This window comes from Selaginella moellendorffii, unplaced genomic scaffold, assembly GCF_000143415.4.
Source record: "Selaginella moellendorffii unplaced genomic scaffold, v1.0 SELMOscaffold_38, whole genome shotgun sequence".
Classification (NCBI taxonomy): Eukaryota; Viridiplantae; Streptophyta; class Lycopodiopsida; order Selaginellales; family Selaginellaceae; genus Selaginella; species Selaginella moellendorffii.
This window is the reverse complement of record NW_003314299.1, coordinates 452,620-469,754: the sequence shown is the minus strand read 5'-3', so window position 1 is coordinate 469,754 and position 17,135 is coordinate 452,620. Positions and strand designations below refer to the sequence as shown.

Sequence of the window (17,135 nt, the reverse complement as noted above, 5' to 3'; positions counted from 1 at the left end):
TCTGAAGAGCTTCGTGTGAGCATCATGGCACAAAGGAATATTTGCTTTGTTAGTACCTATCATGGCAGCAAGTATCGTCGTCAGGCATCAAACATTGATCCTTTTCTAGTTTTCCATGAAGAGTTTTGAGAACATTCACATAGAATCAAACACATTCCCTCAGGCGGATCATCAAACACAATTTTCGCCTGCTGCACTTTCCACACACCTCAATCGCTAGGTATTGCAAGGTATCTGTCTGATTGAAGTTGCTCGCGATCTCTCAGAGCCTCTTTGGTCCAGGAGGTCCACCCTCAGATCCTGGGAATGTTGGGTGTTATATAGACAAATGATTTTTAGTTTTTTTCCCATTTTGTCAATATTTGAAATTATCAAGCATGAAACGCAATTGGTACTTCTAGTCTTAAATTCTTGAGCAATTTGACAACATAATCTAGGCAGCAGTTTTTTTCCCCTTAGATTCTAACAATGCCAAGCCCATACATTTGCCAGGAGAGGATACATAGCTCTGCTGCTCGCAAGTCCAGACACCCATTTTGATATGCAGGTTCCACACTCGAGGCTCTGACATGCAGCTAAAAGGCACAGCCAATTCAAAGAAGTGGGAACAAATGTCATGTTTCCGATGAGTTCTCTTGCATTGTCAATGTAACCAGCTCTTGCCAAGCCATCGATTATGCTGGAGTAATGCTGGTGACATGGCTGAATGCCACAGTCAAAAGCCATCGAAACAAAGCAACTTCTAGCACATTTAACACTGCCAACTTGGCCGTGAGCATTGAGGGCGGAGACAAATCCAACTTGGTTGTAAATGCCGGCCATCTGCATAGTGTGAAACATCTTAAACACAGAAACCGAATCCTCTGCTTGGGTACATGCACTGAGCATTGCATCCCAAGAAACTTCATTCTTCCCTGGCATCTGGGCAAAAGTTTTTCTTGCAAGTGAACTCTGGCCACTAAGGCCATAGGCAGCAAGCATTCTAGTCCAAGAAATTACGTCCTTCTCCACCATTGCATTGAACATGACCCTTGCTTCTACCATATACCCGTTTTGGGCATAAGCATCAAGCATGGTGTTCCAAGAAACTAGCTGTTGGTATGGCATTTTATCGAAAAATCGTCGTGTCAAAGTCCATATCTCTTGATCCTGTGTAGACATACAATAGTGGACTCCACAGTACTAAACTTTAACATATCATTTTGTCAAATATACACTTTGTTATTCTTGCATCTAAATTTGCAATCTAGTGTCATTTTATATTTAGTAAGTTTTTGTGATTGTTTTAAAAATTAATTTTTGGGACTAAAGTAAAATCCTAAAGGATGCATTTTTTTTACAAAGGAGGGTTTTGATTACAAGCCTTTTTTCTATTCTATTACCTTAATTTGGTGCTTAACAATCCTTTAGGAATGATCATCTACAATCATATTTAAGTTATCCTCTAGTCACCATAACCTTGGTTTTCCTTCCATATTTGTCAGCCATGAGAATTAAATTAGGCTCCAATACCAATGTTATAATCTGATGTGAAAATACAAAATCTAATATTCTCTTAAGGTTTTTCACCATAAAACTACTTTTGAGTTTTTTAGTTTTTGATGAATTCCAAAAATATAATAAAGATATTGGGTAAGCTAAACATGGATGACTAACTTAAAGCATAATTTAACTCCCTTATTCTGTGTTTGACTAAGGTTTAAACCTAATCTTTATAATTCCAGAAGGGATTAGAGTGTGGCATCGCCTATCTCAAGTTCCTTCTCTTGCAATGGACGCCCGGCAATTTCAGTAATGAATCCCCCTACTCAATCATGTTTGGGCCAGACAAATGTGGAAACACCAACAAGGTGCAATTCATCTACAAGCACAAGGGCCCCAAATCCGACAAGCACATCAAGCATCACCTCAAGTACCGCCAGTGGCTGACAAGCTCTCTCACGTCTACACGGCAGTGATCTACCCGAACAACACGCTCAAGATCCTCGTCGACGGCAAGGAGGAGAAGAGCGTCGACCTCCTCTCGAGCGACTTTGAGCCGGCCGTGATCCGCCCAAGACCATCTCCGATCCCGACGACAAGAAGCCCCAGGACTGGGACGATCGGGCGAAGATCCCCGATCCGGAAGCGACCAAGCCCGAGAATTGGGACGAGGACGCTCCACTGGAGATCGAGGACGCGGAGGCGGTCAAGCCCGATGACTGGCTGTGTAGATAGCCAGCCTGGAGTCTAATCCAAGGTGGCAAGAGATTTATGTGGACGCTGAAATGAGCGGACACAAGACTTGTATATATTTACATGGAGAAAATGAAAAGGTAGTAGGTTAGGGGAAACAGAGTATGTCGTTTAACTAGAAAACTATCATGGTATCGGAGCAAACGATGATCTCATGGGCAAAACAAGACCACGCAACGAGCAGCAAGGCTACGCGACTCTAGATCGCGTGACTGCTCGACTGCAGCAGAAGAAGAGGAAGGGAAAAATCCGTGCTGTAGAAAAGTGGAGCGTGCTGGAAATTGTAGAAGAAATGACCACAACTAATACCGATCCCTCTATTCACGGGCACAGATTTTGAGAATTGGGCGAAAGAAATTTCGTTCCTCTTTCTCCGGGACAACTGTCTCAGAATTGTCCAAGGAACAGAGCCGAAGTCAGCGGCAAGCGATGAAGACGAATGGCAGGTCAGAAACGATAAGGCAGTCTCCACCATGGGGATTGGCCTGGGCAAATTGCACCACCACCACCTGGATATCACGAAGACCGCAGAAGAGAACTGGACAGCCTTGAAGAACGTATTTGGGAACCAAGCGAGCGCAGAGATTTCAAAGGTTGAGTTAAAGTCTAAACTTTTTGGCTTAAAAATGGCAGCGGACGAGACTCCAGCAGCTTTTCTAGGAAGGCTGAAGTCGGTGCTCTCCCAACTGTCAAGTCTAGGTGAAGCAGTCACCGAGAATGATAAGCGAGCAGTTCTTCTCAATGCTTTGGTTCGCCCAGAATTCAAATCATTGAAGACTATGCTCAAGAACTCAACGAAAACCTTCATTGAAATGCAAGCAGCTCTTATCAATGAAGAAGAACCAGCCGAAGACCAGACACCCGCAGATACAACCACAACCACAGCTTTGTTTGTCAACTCAAAGCAAACAAAGAATTCTCCAGGTAAAGGAGGCAGCGCTAGCAGTTTCAAGGCTGGTGCGAGCAACACTGCGAGCAGTTTCAGGGCTAGCAATGTTGGAGACAGCAACTCACGCGAGCGTAAAGGTGAGTGCAATTATTGTAAGCGGGTTGGACACTACGCCAGAGAATGCCGAGACAGGTTAGCAGGGCGTCCTCGAGGTTTGGGGAGAAAGAACGCCAGGACTGGCTATACAAACCAGTCAAGAGCTCTTATGGTAAGAGCTATTCCAGAACCTGTGTTTGTTCAGCAGCAGGATCAAGACGTGATCTGGCTGGACACAGCAGCAAATATGCACATGACAGGCAGGCAAGAAGCTTTTCTGAACCTCAGGAAAATTTCTACAGGCAGGCAGGTTGGTTTAGGAGACAAGAGTCTTCTTTCAGTTGTAGCAGTGGGCACAGTTCAAGTAAAGCTGGCCTCAGGAGAGCTACGAGATATCAGGAACATGTATTTTGTTCCAGGCTTGGCGTATCATCTTTTCTCAATCGGTGCAGCTTCTGACAACGGTTTCTATTTTATTTTTAATGCCAAGCAGGCTATTATGCGAGACGAGAAGACAGATCAAGCAGTGGCTTATGGACAACGCTATTCTGGACTTTATAAACTTGACGCCACCATGGTTGTTCCAGATAAGCAGCCAGATCGAGCGCTCTCAACTCGAGCGAGTAATCTCCAGTTGTGGCATGAGCGTCTAGGCCATGTGCATGAAGACGCCCTCAAAGCAGTGTCCAGAGATCAAGCACATGCACAAGAATTCGAGTTTACAGGCAAGCTTGAATTTTGTGAGGCTTGTGTGCTAGGAAACGACAACGAGCCGGACGAGGTTGACGATCCGGAAGCTAGCAAGCCCGCGAACTGGGACGACGAAGAGGATGGCGAGTGGGAGCCCCCGAAGATCAGCAACCCAAAGTGTGAGGAAGCGTCTGGGTGTGGAGAATGGAAGAGGCCCATGAAGAGGAACCCGGACTACAAGGGGAAGTGGTATCCTCCGAAGTGATCGACAACCCGGCTTACAAGGGGATCTGGGCTCCGAAGCAAATACCGAACCCGGAGTACTTCGAGTTGGACAGGCCGGATCTAGAGCCGATCTCGGCGATAGGGATCGAGATCTGGACGATGCAGGACGGCATTCTTTTTGACAACATCCTGGTGGCGACCGACGAGGCTGTGGCAGCAGAGTACAGGGAGACGAAATGGAAGCCCAAGTACGAGGCTGAGAGGGAGAAGCAAAAAATTGAAGAAGCGACTCCGAATCCTGACGGCATCCAGGTACTTTTCCTTTGTCTTCTTTTGTCTGTCTTTTGTTTTCTTTCTTGTGTGTGTGTGTGACGACCTTGAATCTTTTCAGGCAAAGATGTTTGAGTACCTGCGCAAGGTTGCCGACATCCCGACTTTGGCGTCACAGAAGGAAAAGATTCTTGTAAGTAAAACACATGAGCATGGACTTTGTCTCGTATTCTTACTTTCTTTTCGTTTGTGACACACAGGATCTTCTGGAGAAGGCCGAGAAGTTCCCAACCATTTCTTTGAGCGCCATAGCTTTGATCCCGCTCATCTTGGTGGTCACGCTGTTTAAGATTCTTTTTGGTGGCAAGAAATCGCCCCCCAACAAGACGAAGGTACAATTAGCAATAGAGTTGCGCTAGTTTTGGATTCTCATGGTTCAGGTGACTGTAGAGAAGTCCAAGAAGGAAGACATCTCCAACCCGGACGATTCCAAGGACAAGGCGGAGGACGACGCGGGTGGCAACGAGATTGAGAAGGAAGGCGAGGGCGCCCGTCAAAGGAGAACCCGACGCGAATCGTAAGAAAACAGGAGGCAAGAGAGAGCTAGAAGAATCAAAGCTTTTACTCGAGAGAAGACAAGAGAAGAGCGCTCAAAACGTTGTATTGTAGATGTTTCCCTTTTTTTTGGATTTTACATGAATCACTATAGTACCTGAAGTACATAGAATTGCTGAATAGATTCTACGAGATTCTACTTACTAGTTCCAAAACAGTGCTAAGATCGTGGCCAGCTCAATCCTTGACTGTAAAAAAAACAAACAAATTGTACGTATTATTTGAGGAAGTTTGAGATTATGCATATTTACAAACATTCATATCTATTTCTCATACAGAGTATTTAGCAGCCTCCGCCGCCGCCGCCTCCTCCGCAGCCACCACCACCACCACCGCCGCCACCGCCACCACAGCCTCCGCCGCCAGTGCCAGCACAAGCTCCGCCACCACTCACGAAGGCGCCCGTTGCTGCAGACGGGCGCCTTCGCCTCTGCTTTCGCCTGTTAGAGGATTGAGAGAAACCGAAACACATCTTGGATTGCGCAAGATAAAGGTATGATTGATGCGAGGAGGCTTGCGCTTATATAGTAGGCAGGAGAACATCTGATTGGCCCCATATGGAGCAAGCAAAGCAACTTCCTTCACGCGCAATTTGACGAGATTTTATGCACGTATTCTTCAAAGATTGGATAGACAAATGCACGTTTGTAGTGTTACGTCTTGCGTTTCTTGAACACTCTGATGAAGTGTCACGACGTGGCACTGATTGCATAAACTTCTCCAGGTCCACGCGCTATCATTGCTTTCTTCGTGGCTTCCTCTGAGTCAAAGTCTCACATTGCCTTCTAGCCTTGTATACAAGCAGAAGATTATGCCCCCTTGCAAGCAATCAATCCAAAATGTGTTTCAGTTTCTTTCCATCTCCAAAAAGGCGAAAGCCAAGAAGGCGATCCGATTTCGTGGGAGCAATGTTTAGCGGTGGCCACCACCACAGTGGAGGCTCTGGTGGTGACCACGGTGGAGGCCACGGTGGAGGAGGCTGTGGTGGTGGCGGAGGCTGTGGCGGTGGGGGCTGTGGCGGAGGAGGTGGCGGTGGCGGAGGTGATTAAAATGACTTCATGTGTACAGGAGAGAGTAAGTCCTTAGATTTTACATATAGTGTGGATTTTTTGTTTGGGAGCTTGTGTAGACGTTTGCTAGTAAAGCATAGGGTGTCTTGGGAGTTGCGTCGGTTACGTTCATTACAGATCTCACTACATCGTCTCCCAGTCTAAGACTGTTATAATCCTCGTGGCTCTTGCATGCTCCGAGAAGGCACGTCCACTCGAGAGCACTGGGAACGAACGGCATGCTTAAGATTAGATCTTTGGCGTCGTGAAGGTGGCCGGCTCGGCTCAAGAGATCTACCATGCAACTGTAGTGCTGCCTTGTGGGCTCAATGGCGTGATCCACAACCATGGAAGCGAAGAAGCTCTTTCCCGCTTGAAAGCTGCCTTTGTGGCTGTTTGCGGCCAGGATGGATGCGAAGCACGATGTGTTTGGGGAATCGACGGCCTGCATTTCGTTGAAGAGATGAAAGGCCTTGCTGGCAGTGGTGCTTACTTGTGCATATGAAGCTATCATGGAGCTCCACAAGATTTGGTCTCTGTCAGGGGCTGTATCAAAAAGTTTCCTTGCGTATACAATATGGCCTTCTCGGGAAAATGCAGATATCAAAGCATCCCAGGTCACAAGGTTGCGTTCTAGCATGCTATGAAAGAGTAAAGCAGCTTCACGTAGTTTGCTAGTTAGAACAAACGCATTTAACATTGTGTTCCACGAAACCATATCCATTTCGGGCATCTTGTTAAAGAGTCTAAGAGCAAAGTCACAATGCCCTGATTGGGCATACACCGACAGAACAGAGTTCCAAGAGCACAGGTCTCGCTGCGGCTTTTGATCAAAGGTGGCCTTCACAGGCTCCAAGTCTGAGGGTTGTGAGAGCAGCATTATCGTACAGGAAGTAAGATCAAGCTCCGGCATTTGATAGAAAAAGCTCTTGGTTTCCTCCCCGGGGCTGTTCTTGGCAAGAACAGCGAGCATTGTTGTCCACGACGAGAGAGCTCTCTGCGGCATGGAGTCAAATATAAGATTTGATTGTCTAGCATCACGGCAGCATCGCATCACGGTGTTGCACGAAACGAGATCTATCTCAGGCATCTCGCGGAAAATCCTTTGTGCCGAATCGACATCCTCGTTCAGTGCGTACGCGCTAAGCATCGCGGTCCAGGCGACGAGATCGTGCTGCGGCATTACATCAAACAAAAGCTTTGCTCCGTGCAAATCTCCGCCCTGCGACAAGGCAACCAAGATTGTCGTCCATGACACAAGGTCACGAGCCTCCATTGAATAGAAAACACGTTTCGATCCCTCTACATGCCCGTTCCAGGCATATGCCGCAGGAATGGAATTCCAAGACACGAGATCATACTCGGGCATCCCGGAGATAATCCTCTGGGCATTTTTTAGATCCCAGCCATGTGCGTGGACTCACAGGATTGCGTTCCATGAGAGAAGGCTGTGTTGCGGCATCTCATCAAATGTTTTTTGGGCATTGAGAACATGCCCAGTTCGGGCATATGCCAAGAGCATGGATGTCCATGCAAAGACATCCTTTTGCGGCATTTTGTCGAAGATCTCTTTTGCATGTTTAAGATGGGAGTTTTGGGCATAAGCTTGAAACATGAAAGCCCACGAAAAGGAATCTTTGTGTTTGATGGTATCAAAGATTTGGCGTGCCTCTTGTGGGCTTCCATATTTGCCAAACATCTCAATGAGCTTGTTGCTGAGGAAGGAATCATCAGCAAGTGGATGATTCCTTTGAAGATTCAAGTAAATCTCTCTTGCTTCATAAAGGCTTTTGCAGGATTGAATAAAATGAATGTTAGAGTTCCTCTTCATAGTCCAACCCAAAATATTGGACTCAAGATTGTTGTAAGAACGTGCCTAGATTAAAGAATATTTAATGATAATAATAAAAACTTTATATGAGAAGAATAATTAGTTTGTAACACTGTTTAGTATTATTTATTAACCTAATTGATCAATCGTAGAATAAACCAGAATATACCAAAATAGTGTTTAAATACAAAACAAATTTAATTATTAAATGGTAGAATATTTTAAAATATCAAAGTTAGTGGTAAAGGTGGTTATCCTAACACTCAATATCCTAATACCCTTAATCAATTATGTTTTATTCATATGCTCTTTCTTTCTATATTTCACTATAATATCTCGAAATCTTTAACTAATTGGAAAAAGATGTGCATTTTTATTTATAAACTTTTTCCTTTTATATTTAATTATTTTTTTAAATAGCACTCTCCTGAGAATGCCACTCTTTTACTAGATGTTAATTAAACATATAATATGATTCTCCTAACCAACCAATATAGTTTAAATTTCTAGGAAGTTATCTAACCCATTATTATTCAAACATGAGAATATTTAATCCCAAATATCCCAAAATTCTTAACTGATTAAAAAATAGAGTATAATTGATTCTTTTTTTATATATTTTAAATTTTATGTAAATCATTTTTTTATTACTTACAATCTACAAATAAGTTAAAACAATTATGCAACTAGTGTGGTTAGATTATTCTAGGAATAATACCCTGTTTGAATATCATATTTTTTTAGATTGCTTCCAATAACTTTTGCAATTTAATGGGAACAAAACAAAAATTCAAAGATTTGTAGTCCAAGAATCAAAAAAAGTTCTTTAAATGATAGTGAGTTATCTCTATGGCTATATCAAACATTAATGACCTCTAAGTGGCAGCTTAAACAAATATAATTATTTTATGGTTTTAACATTTTGTAATCCAAAAAATACAAGTGGAAAAGAAGATGTAAATATAGGCAAGTGGATAGGAGTCTTGTATTACAAAAAAGTCAAATAGTACAATTTGTTTTCCTTTGAGAGATTTTAGTTAACTTTAGACGGTTGTTCTATTTAAGATATAGTATTAAACACTGATTTGAGTGAAAAAATTTAAACGGCTAGATTAAGGTATATTCCCTAAATATTTATAGTATTTTCGTTTCACCTTATAAATATTTTAATTTTTTATGAATATAATAAGAATATAAATTACCACCTACATTCAAACAAGCACCAAGAGACATGAAGAAGGTGGCAGTGTTGGCCATTCTCTCGGTGGCGTGCACTTTCTTCTCTGGTTTCCAATCTGTTGCAATTTGTTCTTGGCTCCAACCATTTTTCCTCCTGCATTTCTTCCACAAATCAGGGATTACGCACAATTCTTGCTCATGGCGCTCCGCGGCGCTCACAATCCTCCTGGCGCTCCTCCTCCAGACCACCGCCGCGAGCCTGGCATTCTTGGCATTCTTCCCGGGAAAGGTGAGCCCGGACAACTCCAAGGCCAGCAGCGTGCCAATTGTGGGAATAATCTGGGCACTGGTGCTGTGGATGTTTCTTCTCCTCCCATTTCTTGCAAGCATCGGCTACAGGAAGCGTTTTGATCGAGCAAGAACGTCCCAGCCGCTGGTATTCGCGTCGATCTGGAGCACGGCGTGGTTGTTGTGGAATCGATTCGGCGGCGTCGGCTCCTTCCTCCATCCCGCCGTTTCCCAGGTTACAATCTTGCCGCTGGTGATGAGCGCCGGAGTGTGGGGGATCGATGGGATCGCATTCCTCATGGCGTGGTTCTCGGCGATTCTCCACGACAGGGCCGTTCTCAACGAGAATCTTTCCAAGATGGAGAAATCCGACAAGAAGCGTGCTATGCAGCTGCATCGCGGCCACTCCCTGGTGTTTGGAGCCATTGCTCTCTCGATCTTGTTCTACGGAAGCGCCAGGGTCTCCATTTTCTCGGGGAATTTCTTCCAGAAGGACATCGCCCTCACGATGAAGAAAACAGTGCCGGACTCTTGCGTCCTGGGCAAGCTCCTCTTCTACGAGGACATGGATGTGATGCTCAACAGGACGAGCCAGCGCCTCCGAGCCGGCGATCGATTGGTGCTCTGGTCCGAGGCTGCGGTGAAACTCGACCTCAAACAGGAGAGGGATTCTCTCCAATTCAAAGCCGGACAGATCGCTTTCCAGCACGGCGCCTACGTTGGCATCACTTACGAGTACAAGGACGCGAGCACTGGAAGAGTCGGGAACTATTTCGACCTCGTTCTTCCCGATGGCTCCATTGGATTTAGCTACAGGAAAGCCCACTTGGTTCCATTCGTGGAGTGGTATGGAACTCCAGGGGATCCCATTCTTCCTGTCATCAAGACCGAGCTCGGCCGGATTGGAGGAGCTATTTGTTACGATTTCGAGTTTCCAGACCTGATGCGCCAGGCCGGGAAAAAGAGGTAGAGCGCAGTTATGATGGTCTTCTCTAAGTTTCTGGTGAATGTGTTTAGGATTGATATCATGCTCCAACCAGCCGCGACTTGGGGACCAACTGGTCCCTGGACGAAAGAGGCCGATGCTTTCCGTGTCGTGGAGAATGGCTTTAGTTGGTTTCGATGCTCCACGGGAGGCGTTTCAGCGGTTGTAGATCCATATCTCCAGACATTCGATTACAGGTGTGACAGTTTTGATCAATCAAAGCTCTCTAATATTCTTCTGTTTCTTTGGCAGGGAAGGTATCTCCGACTCGGTCTTCGCCATGGCGCTCCCAGTACTCGGGAAGGCCTGGACGCTTTACCCAAGCTATGGCTTTCTTTTCGCTTGGCTAGTGGCAGCACTCGCTGCGGTACACGTCTCCATGCTCTGCCTCCCTCTTGGAGCAGTGACATACATCCTTGACAAGTCCCCTCCCGCCTTTGTGTTCTACATCACTGGTGACCGATCCTTCAAGGAGTTTGAGAGGTCGGAGCTACGTTGCGTGCTGTTGCCAGAGGAATCAAGCGTGCTTGTCTAAGATTCCTGTGAAGCCCAATCTGTAAGGAAGTGTATACAAAACATGGGTGATATGGATGTAGCATTTGCATTGACTTAATCGTCGTTTGGTGCAGCGACACTAGGCCGGATACCGAAGCACCGCATGATTTGGAGGATTCTAAGGCGTTGGATCGAGTCAGCTGGAGTATCGATTGCAAAGAAGGCAGCCCCACGCTGCCATGACGAAGGCATCGCGTTCCATCTCCATCGCTCCGACGTTTGAGCATCGTGGGGCAATGGAATATTTGCTTTGTTAGTACCTATCATGGCAGCAAGTATCGCCCTCAGGCATTAAACATTGATCGTTTTCTAGTTTTCCATGAAGAGTTTTGAGAACATTCGCATAGAATCAAACACATTCCCTCAGGCGGATCATCAAACACAATTTTCGCCTGCTGCACTTTCCACACACCTCAATCGCTAGGTATTGCAAGGTATCTGTCTGATTGAAGTTGCTCACGATCTCTCAGAGCCTCTGGTGATTTGGTCCAGGAGGTCCACGCTCACATCCTGGGAATGATGGGTGTTATATAGACAAATGATTTGTATTTTTCCCATTTTGTCATTATTAAGCATGAAACGCAATTGGTACTTCTAGTCTCAAATTCTCGAGCAATTTGACAACATAATCCAGGCAGCAGTTTATTTCTTCCTTAGATTCTATCAATGCCAAGCCCATACATTTGCCAGGAGAGGATACATAGCTCTGCTGCTCACAATTCCAGACACACATTTTGATACGCAGGTTCCACACTCGAGGCTCCGACATGCAGCTAAAAGGCACAGCCAATCCAAAGAAGTGGGAACAAATGGCATGTTTCCGATGAGTTCTCTTGCATTGTCAATGTAACCAGCTCTTGCCAAGCCATCGATTATGCAGGAGTAATGCTGGTGACATGGCTGAATGCCACAGTCAAAAGCCATCGAAACAAAGCAACTTCTAGCACATTTAACACTGCCAACTTGGCCGTGAGCATTGAGAGCGGAGACAAATCCAACTTGGTTGTAAATGCCGGGCCATCTGCATAGTGTGAAACAACTTAAACACAGAAACCGAATCCCCTGCTTGGGTACATGCACTGAGCATTGCATCCCAAGAAACTTCATTCTTCCCTGGCATCTGGGCAAAAGTTTTTCTTGCAAGTGAACTCTGGCCACTAAGGCCATAGGCAGCAAGCATTCTAGTCCAAGAAATTACGTCCTTCTCCACCATTGCATTGAACATGACCCTTGCTTCTACCATATACCCGTTTTGGGCATAAGCATCAAGCATGGTGTTCCAAGAAACTAGCTGTTGGTATGGCATTTTATCGAAAAATCGTCGTGTCTCTTGATCCTGTCTGACATACAATAGTGAACTCCACAATACTAAACTTTAACATATCATTTTGTCAAATATACGTTTTGTTATTCTTGCATCTAAATTTGCAATCTAGTGTCATTTTATATTTAATAAGTTTTTGTGATTTTCTTAAAGTCTAATATTTGGGACTAAAGTAAAATCCTAAAGCATGCATTCTTTTACAAAGGGGGGTTTTGTTTATAAGCCTTTTTTCTATTTTATTACCTTAATTTGGTGCTTAACAATCCTTCAGGAATTATTATCTACAATCATATTTAAACTATCCTCTGGTCATTATGGTACTTTTCTTAAGGTTTACTAAGCTTCGTTTCCCTTTTATATTTGTTAGCCATGAGAATTAAATTAGGCTCTAATACCAATGTTATAATCTAGTGTGAAAATACAAAATCTAATATTCTCTTAAGGTTCTTCACCACATAACCACCCTTGAGCTTTTGAGTTTTTGATGAATTCCAAATGTATAATAAAAATAATGGGTAAGTTAAGCATGGTTAACTAACTTAAAGCATAATTTAACTCCCACTTATTCTGTATTTAACTAAGGTTTAAACCCAATCTCTATAATTCCAGAAGGGATTAGAGTGTGGCATCGCCTATCTCAAGTTCCTTCTCCTGCAATGGACGCCCGGCAATTTTAGCAACGAATCCCCCTACTCAATCATGTTTGGGCTGGACAAATGTAGCACCATCAACAAGGTGCACTTCATCTACAAGCACAAGGGCCCCAAATCCGACAAGCACATCGAGCATCACCTCAAGTACCCGCCATCGCCAGTGGCTGACAAGCTCTCTCACCTCTACACAGCAGCAGTGATCTACCCGAACAACACGCTCAAGATCCTCGTCGACGGCAAGGAGGAGAAGAGCGTCGACCTCCTCTCGAGCGACTTCGAGCCGGCCGTGATCCCGCCCAAGACCATCCCCGATCCCGACGACAAGAAGCCCCAGGACTGGGACGAGCGGGCGAAGATCCCCGATCCGGAAGCGACCAAGCCCGACGATTGGGACGAGGACGCTCCACTGGAGATCGAGGACGCGGAGGCGGTCAAGCCCGATGACTGGCTGGACACGGACGAGGTTGACGATCCGGAAGCTAGCAAGCCCGCGGACTGGGACGACGAGGAGGATGGCGAGTGGGAGCCCCCGAAGATCAGCAACCCAAAGTGTGAGGAAGCGTCTGGGTGTGGAGAATGGAAGAGGCCCATGAAGAGGAACCCGGACTACAAGGGGAAGTGGTATCCTCCGATGATCGACAACCTGGCTTACAAGGGGATCTGGGCTCCGAAGCAAATACCGAACCCGGAGTACTTCGAGTTGGACAGGCCGGATCTAGAGCCGATCTCGGCGATAGGGATCGAGATCTGGACGATGCAGGACGGCATTCTTTTTGACAACATCCTGGTGGCGACCGACGAGGCTGTGGCAGCAGAGTACAGGGAGACGAAATGGAAGCCCAAGTACAAGGCTGAGAAGGAGAAGCAAAAAATTGAAGAAGCGACTCCGAGTCCTGACGGCATCCAGGTACTTTTCCTTTGTCTTCTTTTGTCTGTCTTTTGTTTTTTTCTTGTGTGTGTGTGTGACGACCTTGAATCTTTTCAGGCAAAGATGTTTGAGTACCTGCGCAAGGTTGCCGACATCCCCACAGAAGGAAAAGATTCTTGTAAGTAAAACACATGAGCATGGACTTTGTCTCGTATTCTAACTTTCTTTTCGTTTGTGACACACAGGATCTTCTCGAGAAGGCCGAGAAGTTCCCAACCATTTCTTTGAGCGCCATAGTTTTGATCCGCTCGTGTTGGTGGTCACGCTGTTTAAGATTCTTTTTGGTGGCAAGAAATCGCCCCCCAAGAAGACAAAGGTACAATTAGCAATACCGTTGCGCGAGTTTTGGATTCTCATGGTTGTTTGTCTTGCGCAGGTGACCGTAGAGAAGCCCAAGAAGGAAGACATCTCCTGCCCGGACGATTCCAAGGACAAGGCGGAGGACGACGCGGCTGGCAACGAGATTGAGAAGGAAGGCGAGGGCGCCCGCCAAAGGAGAACCCGACGCGAATCGTAAGAAAACAGGAGGCGAGAGAGAGCTAGAAGAATCAAAGCTTTTGCTCGAGAGAAGACAAGAGAAGAGAGCTCAAAACGTTGTATTGTAAGTGGATGTTTCCCTTTTTTTTGGATTTTACTTGAATCACTATAGTACCTGAAGTACATAGAATTGCTGAATAGATTCTACGAGATTCTACTTACTAGTTCCAAAACAGTGCTAAGATCGTGGCCAGCTCAATCCTTGGCTGGAAAAAAACAAACAAGTTCAATACAAACAAACTGTACGTATTATTTGAGCAAGTTTTGGAATATGCATATTTACAAACATTCATATGCATGGCTATTTCTCATACAGAGTATTTAGCAGCCTCCGCCGCCGCCGCCTCCTCCTCCGCAGCCACCACCACCACCACCGCCACCACCGCCACCACAGCCTCCGCCGCCAGTGCCAGCACAAGCTCCGCCACCACTCACGAAGGCGCCCGTTGCTACAGACGGGCGCCTTCGCCTCTACTTTCGCCTGTTAGAGGATTGAGAGAAACCGAAACACATCTTGGATTGCGCAAGATAGAGGTATGATCAATGCGATGAGGCTTGCGTTTATATACTAGGCAGGAGAACATCTGATGGGCCACAAGGCCTGACCATATGGAGCAAGCAAAGCAACTTCCTTCACGCGCAATTTGACGAGATCGTATGCACGTATTCCTCAAAGGTTGGATAGACGTCTTGCGTTTCTTGAACACTCTGATGAAGTGTCACGAAGTGGCACTGATTGCATAAACTTGTCCAGGTCCACGCGCTATCATTGCTTTCTTCGTGGATTCCTCTGGGTCAAAGTCTTAAATTGCGTCCTAGCCTTGAATACAAGCAGAAGATTATGCCCCCTTGCAAGCAATCAATCCAAAATGTGTTTCAGTTTCTTTGCATCTCCAAAAAGGCGAAAGCCAAGAAGGCGCTCCGATTTCGTGGGAGCAATGTTTAACGGTGGCCACCATGGTGGAGGCCACAGTGGAGGCTCTGGTGGTGACCACGGTGGAGGCCACGGTGGAGGAGGCTGTGGTGGTGGCGGAGGCTGTGGCGGTGGGGGCTGTGGCGGAGGAGGTGGCGGTGGCGGAGGTGATTAAAATGACTTCATGCGTACAGGAGAGAGTAAGTCCTTAGATTTTACATATAGTGTGGATTTTGTGTTTGGGAGCTTGTGTAGACGTTTGCCAGTAAAGCATAGGGTGTCTTGGGAGTTGCGTCGGTTACGTCCATTACAGATCTCACTACATCGTCTCCCAGTCTAAGATTGTTATAATCCTCGTGGCTCTTGCATGCTCCGAGAAGACACGTCCAGTCGAGAGCACTGGGAACGAACGGCATGCTTAAGATTAGATCTTTGGCGTCGTGAAGGTGGCCGGCTCGGCTCAAGAGATCTACCATGCAACTGTAGTGCTGCCTTGTGGGCTCAATGGCGTGATCCACAACCATGGAAGCGAAGAAGCTCTTTCCCGCTTGGAAGCTGCCTTTGTGGCTGTTTGCGGCCAGGATGGATACGAAGCACGATGTGTTTGGGGAATCGACGGCCTGCATTTCGTTGAAGAGATGAAAGGCCTTGCTGGCAGTGGTGCTTACTTGTGCATATGAAGCTATCATGGAGCCTCCACAAGATTAGGTCTCTGTCAGGGGCTGTATCAAAAAGTTTCCTTGCGTATACAATATGGCCTTCTCGGGAAATGCAGATATCAAAGCATCCCAGGTCACAACGTTGCGTTCTAGCATGCTATGAAAGAGTAAAGCAGCTTCACGTAGTTTGCTAGTTAGAACAAACGCATTTAACATTGTGTTCCACGAAACCATATCCATTTCGGGCATCTCGTTAAAGAGTCTTAAAGCAAAGTCACAATGCCCTGATTGGGCATACGCCAAAAGAACAGAGTTCCAAGAGCACAGGTCTCGCTGCGGCATTTGATCAAAGGTGGCCTTCACAAGATCCAAGTCTGAGGGTTGTGAGAGCAGCATTATCGTACAGGAAGTAAGATCAAGCTCCGGCATTTGATAGAAAAAGCTCTTGGTTTCCTCCCCGGGGCTGTTCTTGGCAAGAACAGCGAGCATTGTTGTCCACGACGAGAGAGCTCTCTGCGACATGGAGTCAAATATAAGCTTTGATTGTCTAGCATCACGGCAGCATCGCATCACGGTGTTGCACGAAACGAGATCTACTCGCGGAAAATCCTCTGTGCCGAATCGACATCCTCGTTCAGTGCGTACGCGCTAAGCATCGCGGTCCAGGCGACGAGATCGTGCTGCGGCATTACATCAAACAAAAGTTTTGCTCCGTGCAAATCTCCGCCCTGCGACAAGGCAACCAAGATTGTCGTCCATGATACAAGGTCACGAGCCTCCATAGAATCGAAAACACGTTTCGCTCCCTCTACATGCCCGTTCCGGGCGCAAGAATGGAATTCCACGACACGAGATCATACTCGGGCATCCCGGAGATAATCCTTTCGGCATATTGTAGATCCCAGCTGTGTGCGTGGACTGACAAGATGCATTCCATGAGAGAAGGCTGTGTTGCGGCATCTCATCAAATGTTTTTTGGGCATTGAGAATATGCCCACTCCGGGCATATGCCAAGAGCATGGATGTCCATGCAAGGACATCCTTTTGCGGCATTTTGTCGAAGATCTCTCTTGCATGTTTAAGATGGGAGTTTTGGGCATAAGCTTGAAACATGAAAGCCCACGAAAAGGAGTCTTTGTGTTTGATGGTATCAAAGATTTGGCGTGCCTCTTGCGGGCTTTCATATTTGCCAAACATCTCAATGAGCTTGTTGC

The 17,135-nt window shown here is 46.1% G+C and overlaps 4 protein-coding genes and 2 pseudogenes across 4 annotated transcripts; 3 read left to right on the top strand and 3 right to left on the bottom strand.

Moving 5' to 3' along the window:
- Positions 1–462: 462 nt before the first annotated feature.
- Positions 463–1,044, bottom strand: LOC112349350 (pentatricopeptide repeat-containing protein At1g06140, mitochondrial-like). The gene has a single exon (XM_024683627.1). The coding sequence runs from the start codon at positions 1,042–1,044 to the stop codon at positions 463–465; it is 582 nt and encodes a 193-aa protein (XP_024539395.1).
- A 56-nt stretch (positions 1,045–1,100) lies between these two features.
- On the top strand, positions 1,101–5,068 carry LOC112349349 (annotated as a pseudogene).
- Positions 5,069–6,109: 1,041 nt separating this feature from the next.
- On the bottom strand, positions 6,110–7,438 carry LOC112349348 (pentatricopeptide repeat-containing protein At4g02750-like). The gene has a single exon (XM_024683626.1). The coding sequence runs from the start codon at positions 7,436–7,438 to the stop codon at positions 6,110–6,112; it is 1,329 nt and encodes a 442-aa protein (XP_024539394.1).
- Positions 7,439–9,131: 1,693 nt separating this feature from the next.
- LOC112349408 (apolipoprotein N-acyltransferase-like) lies at positions 9,132–10,983 on the top strand. Its single transcript, XM_024683805.1, has 3 exons — positions 9,132–10,333; positions 10,385–10,549; positions 10,605–10,983. The coding sequence occupies exons 1-3, from the start codon at positions 9,132–9,134 to the stop codon at positions 10,885–10,887; spliced, it is 1,650 nt and encodes a 549-aa protein (XP_024539573.1). The 3' UTR covers positions 10,888–10,983.
- Positions 10,984–12,206: 1,223 nt separating this feature from the next.
- Positions 12,207–14,508, top strand: LOC112349347 (annotated as a pseudogene).
- Positions 14,509–16,514: 2,006 nt separating this feature from the next.
- On the bottom strand, positions 16,515–16,974 carry LOC112349346 (pentatricopeptide repeat-containing protein At2g35030, mitochondrial-like). The gene is made up of 2 exons (XM_024683625.1): positions 16,738–16,974; positions 16,515–16,649 (listed from the first exon to the last, which is right to left on the bottom strand). The coding sequence occupies exons 1-2, from the start codon at positions 16,972–16,974 to the stop codon at positions 16,515–16,517; spliced, it is 372 nt and encodes a 123-aa protein (XP_024539393.1).
- Positions 16,975–17,135: the final 161 nt, after the last annotated feature.

Bases quoted from the DNA above. Each gene is read 5' to 3' on its own strand.
- LOC112349350 (XM_024683627.1), bottom strand. From the start codon at position 1,044: ATGGTAGAAGCAAGGGTCATGTTCAATGCAATGGTGGAGAAGGACGTA.
- LOC112349348 (XM_024683626.1), bottom strand. From the start codon at position 7,438: ATGCCCGAGTATGATCTCGTGTCTTGGAATTCCATTCCTGCGGCATAT.
- LOC112349408 (XM_024683805.1), top strand. From the start codon at position 9,132: ATGAAGAAGGTGGCAGTGTTGGCCATTCTCTCGGTGGCGTGCACTTTC. The intron at 10,334-10,384 runs GTAGAGCGCAGT...GAATGTGTTTAG, and splicing joins CGCCAGGCCGGGAAAAAGAG to GATTGATATCATGCTCCAAC. The intron at 10,550-10,604 runs GTGTGACAGTTT...TTTCTTTGGCAG, and splicing joins CTCCAGACATTCGATTACAG to GGAAGGTATCTCCGACTCGG.
- LOC112349346 (XM_024683625.1), bottom strand. From the start codon at position 16,974: ATGCCGCAAAAGGATGTCCTTGCATGGACATCCATGCTCTTGGCATAT. The intron at 16,650-16,737 runs GCATGTAGAGGG...GCCTTGTCGCAG, and splicing joins CATTCTTGCGCCCGGAACGG to GGCGGAGATTTGCACGGAGC.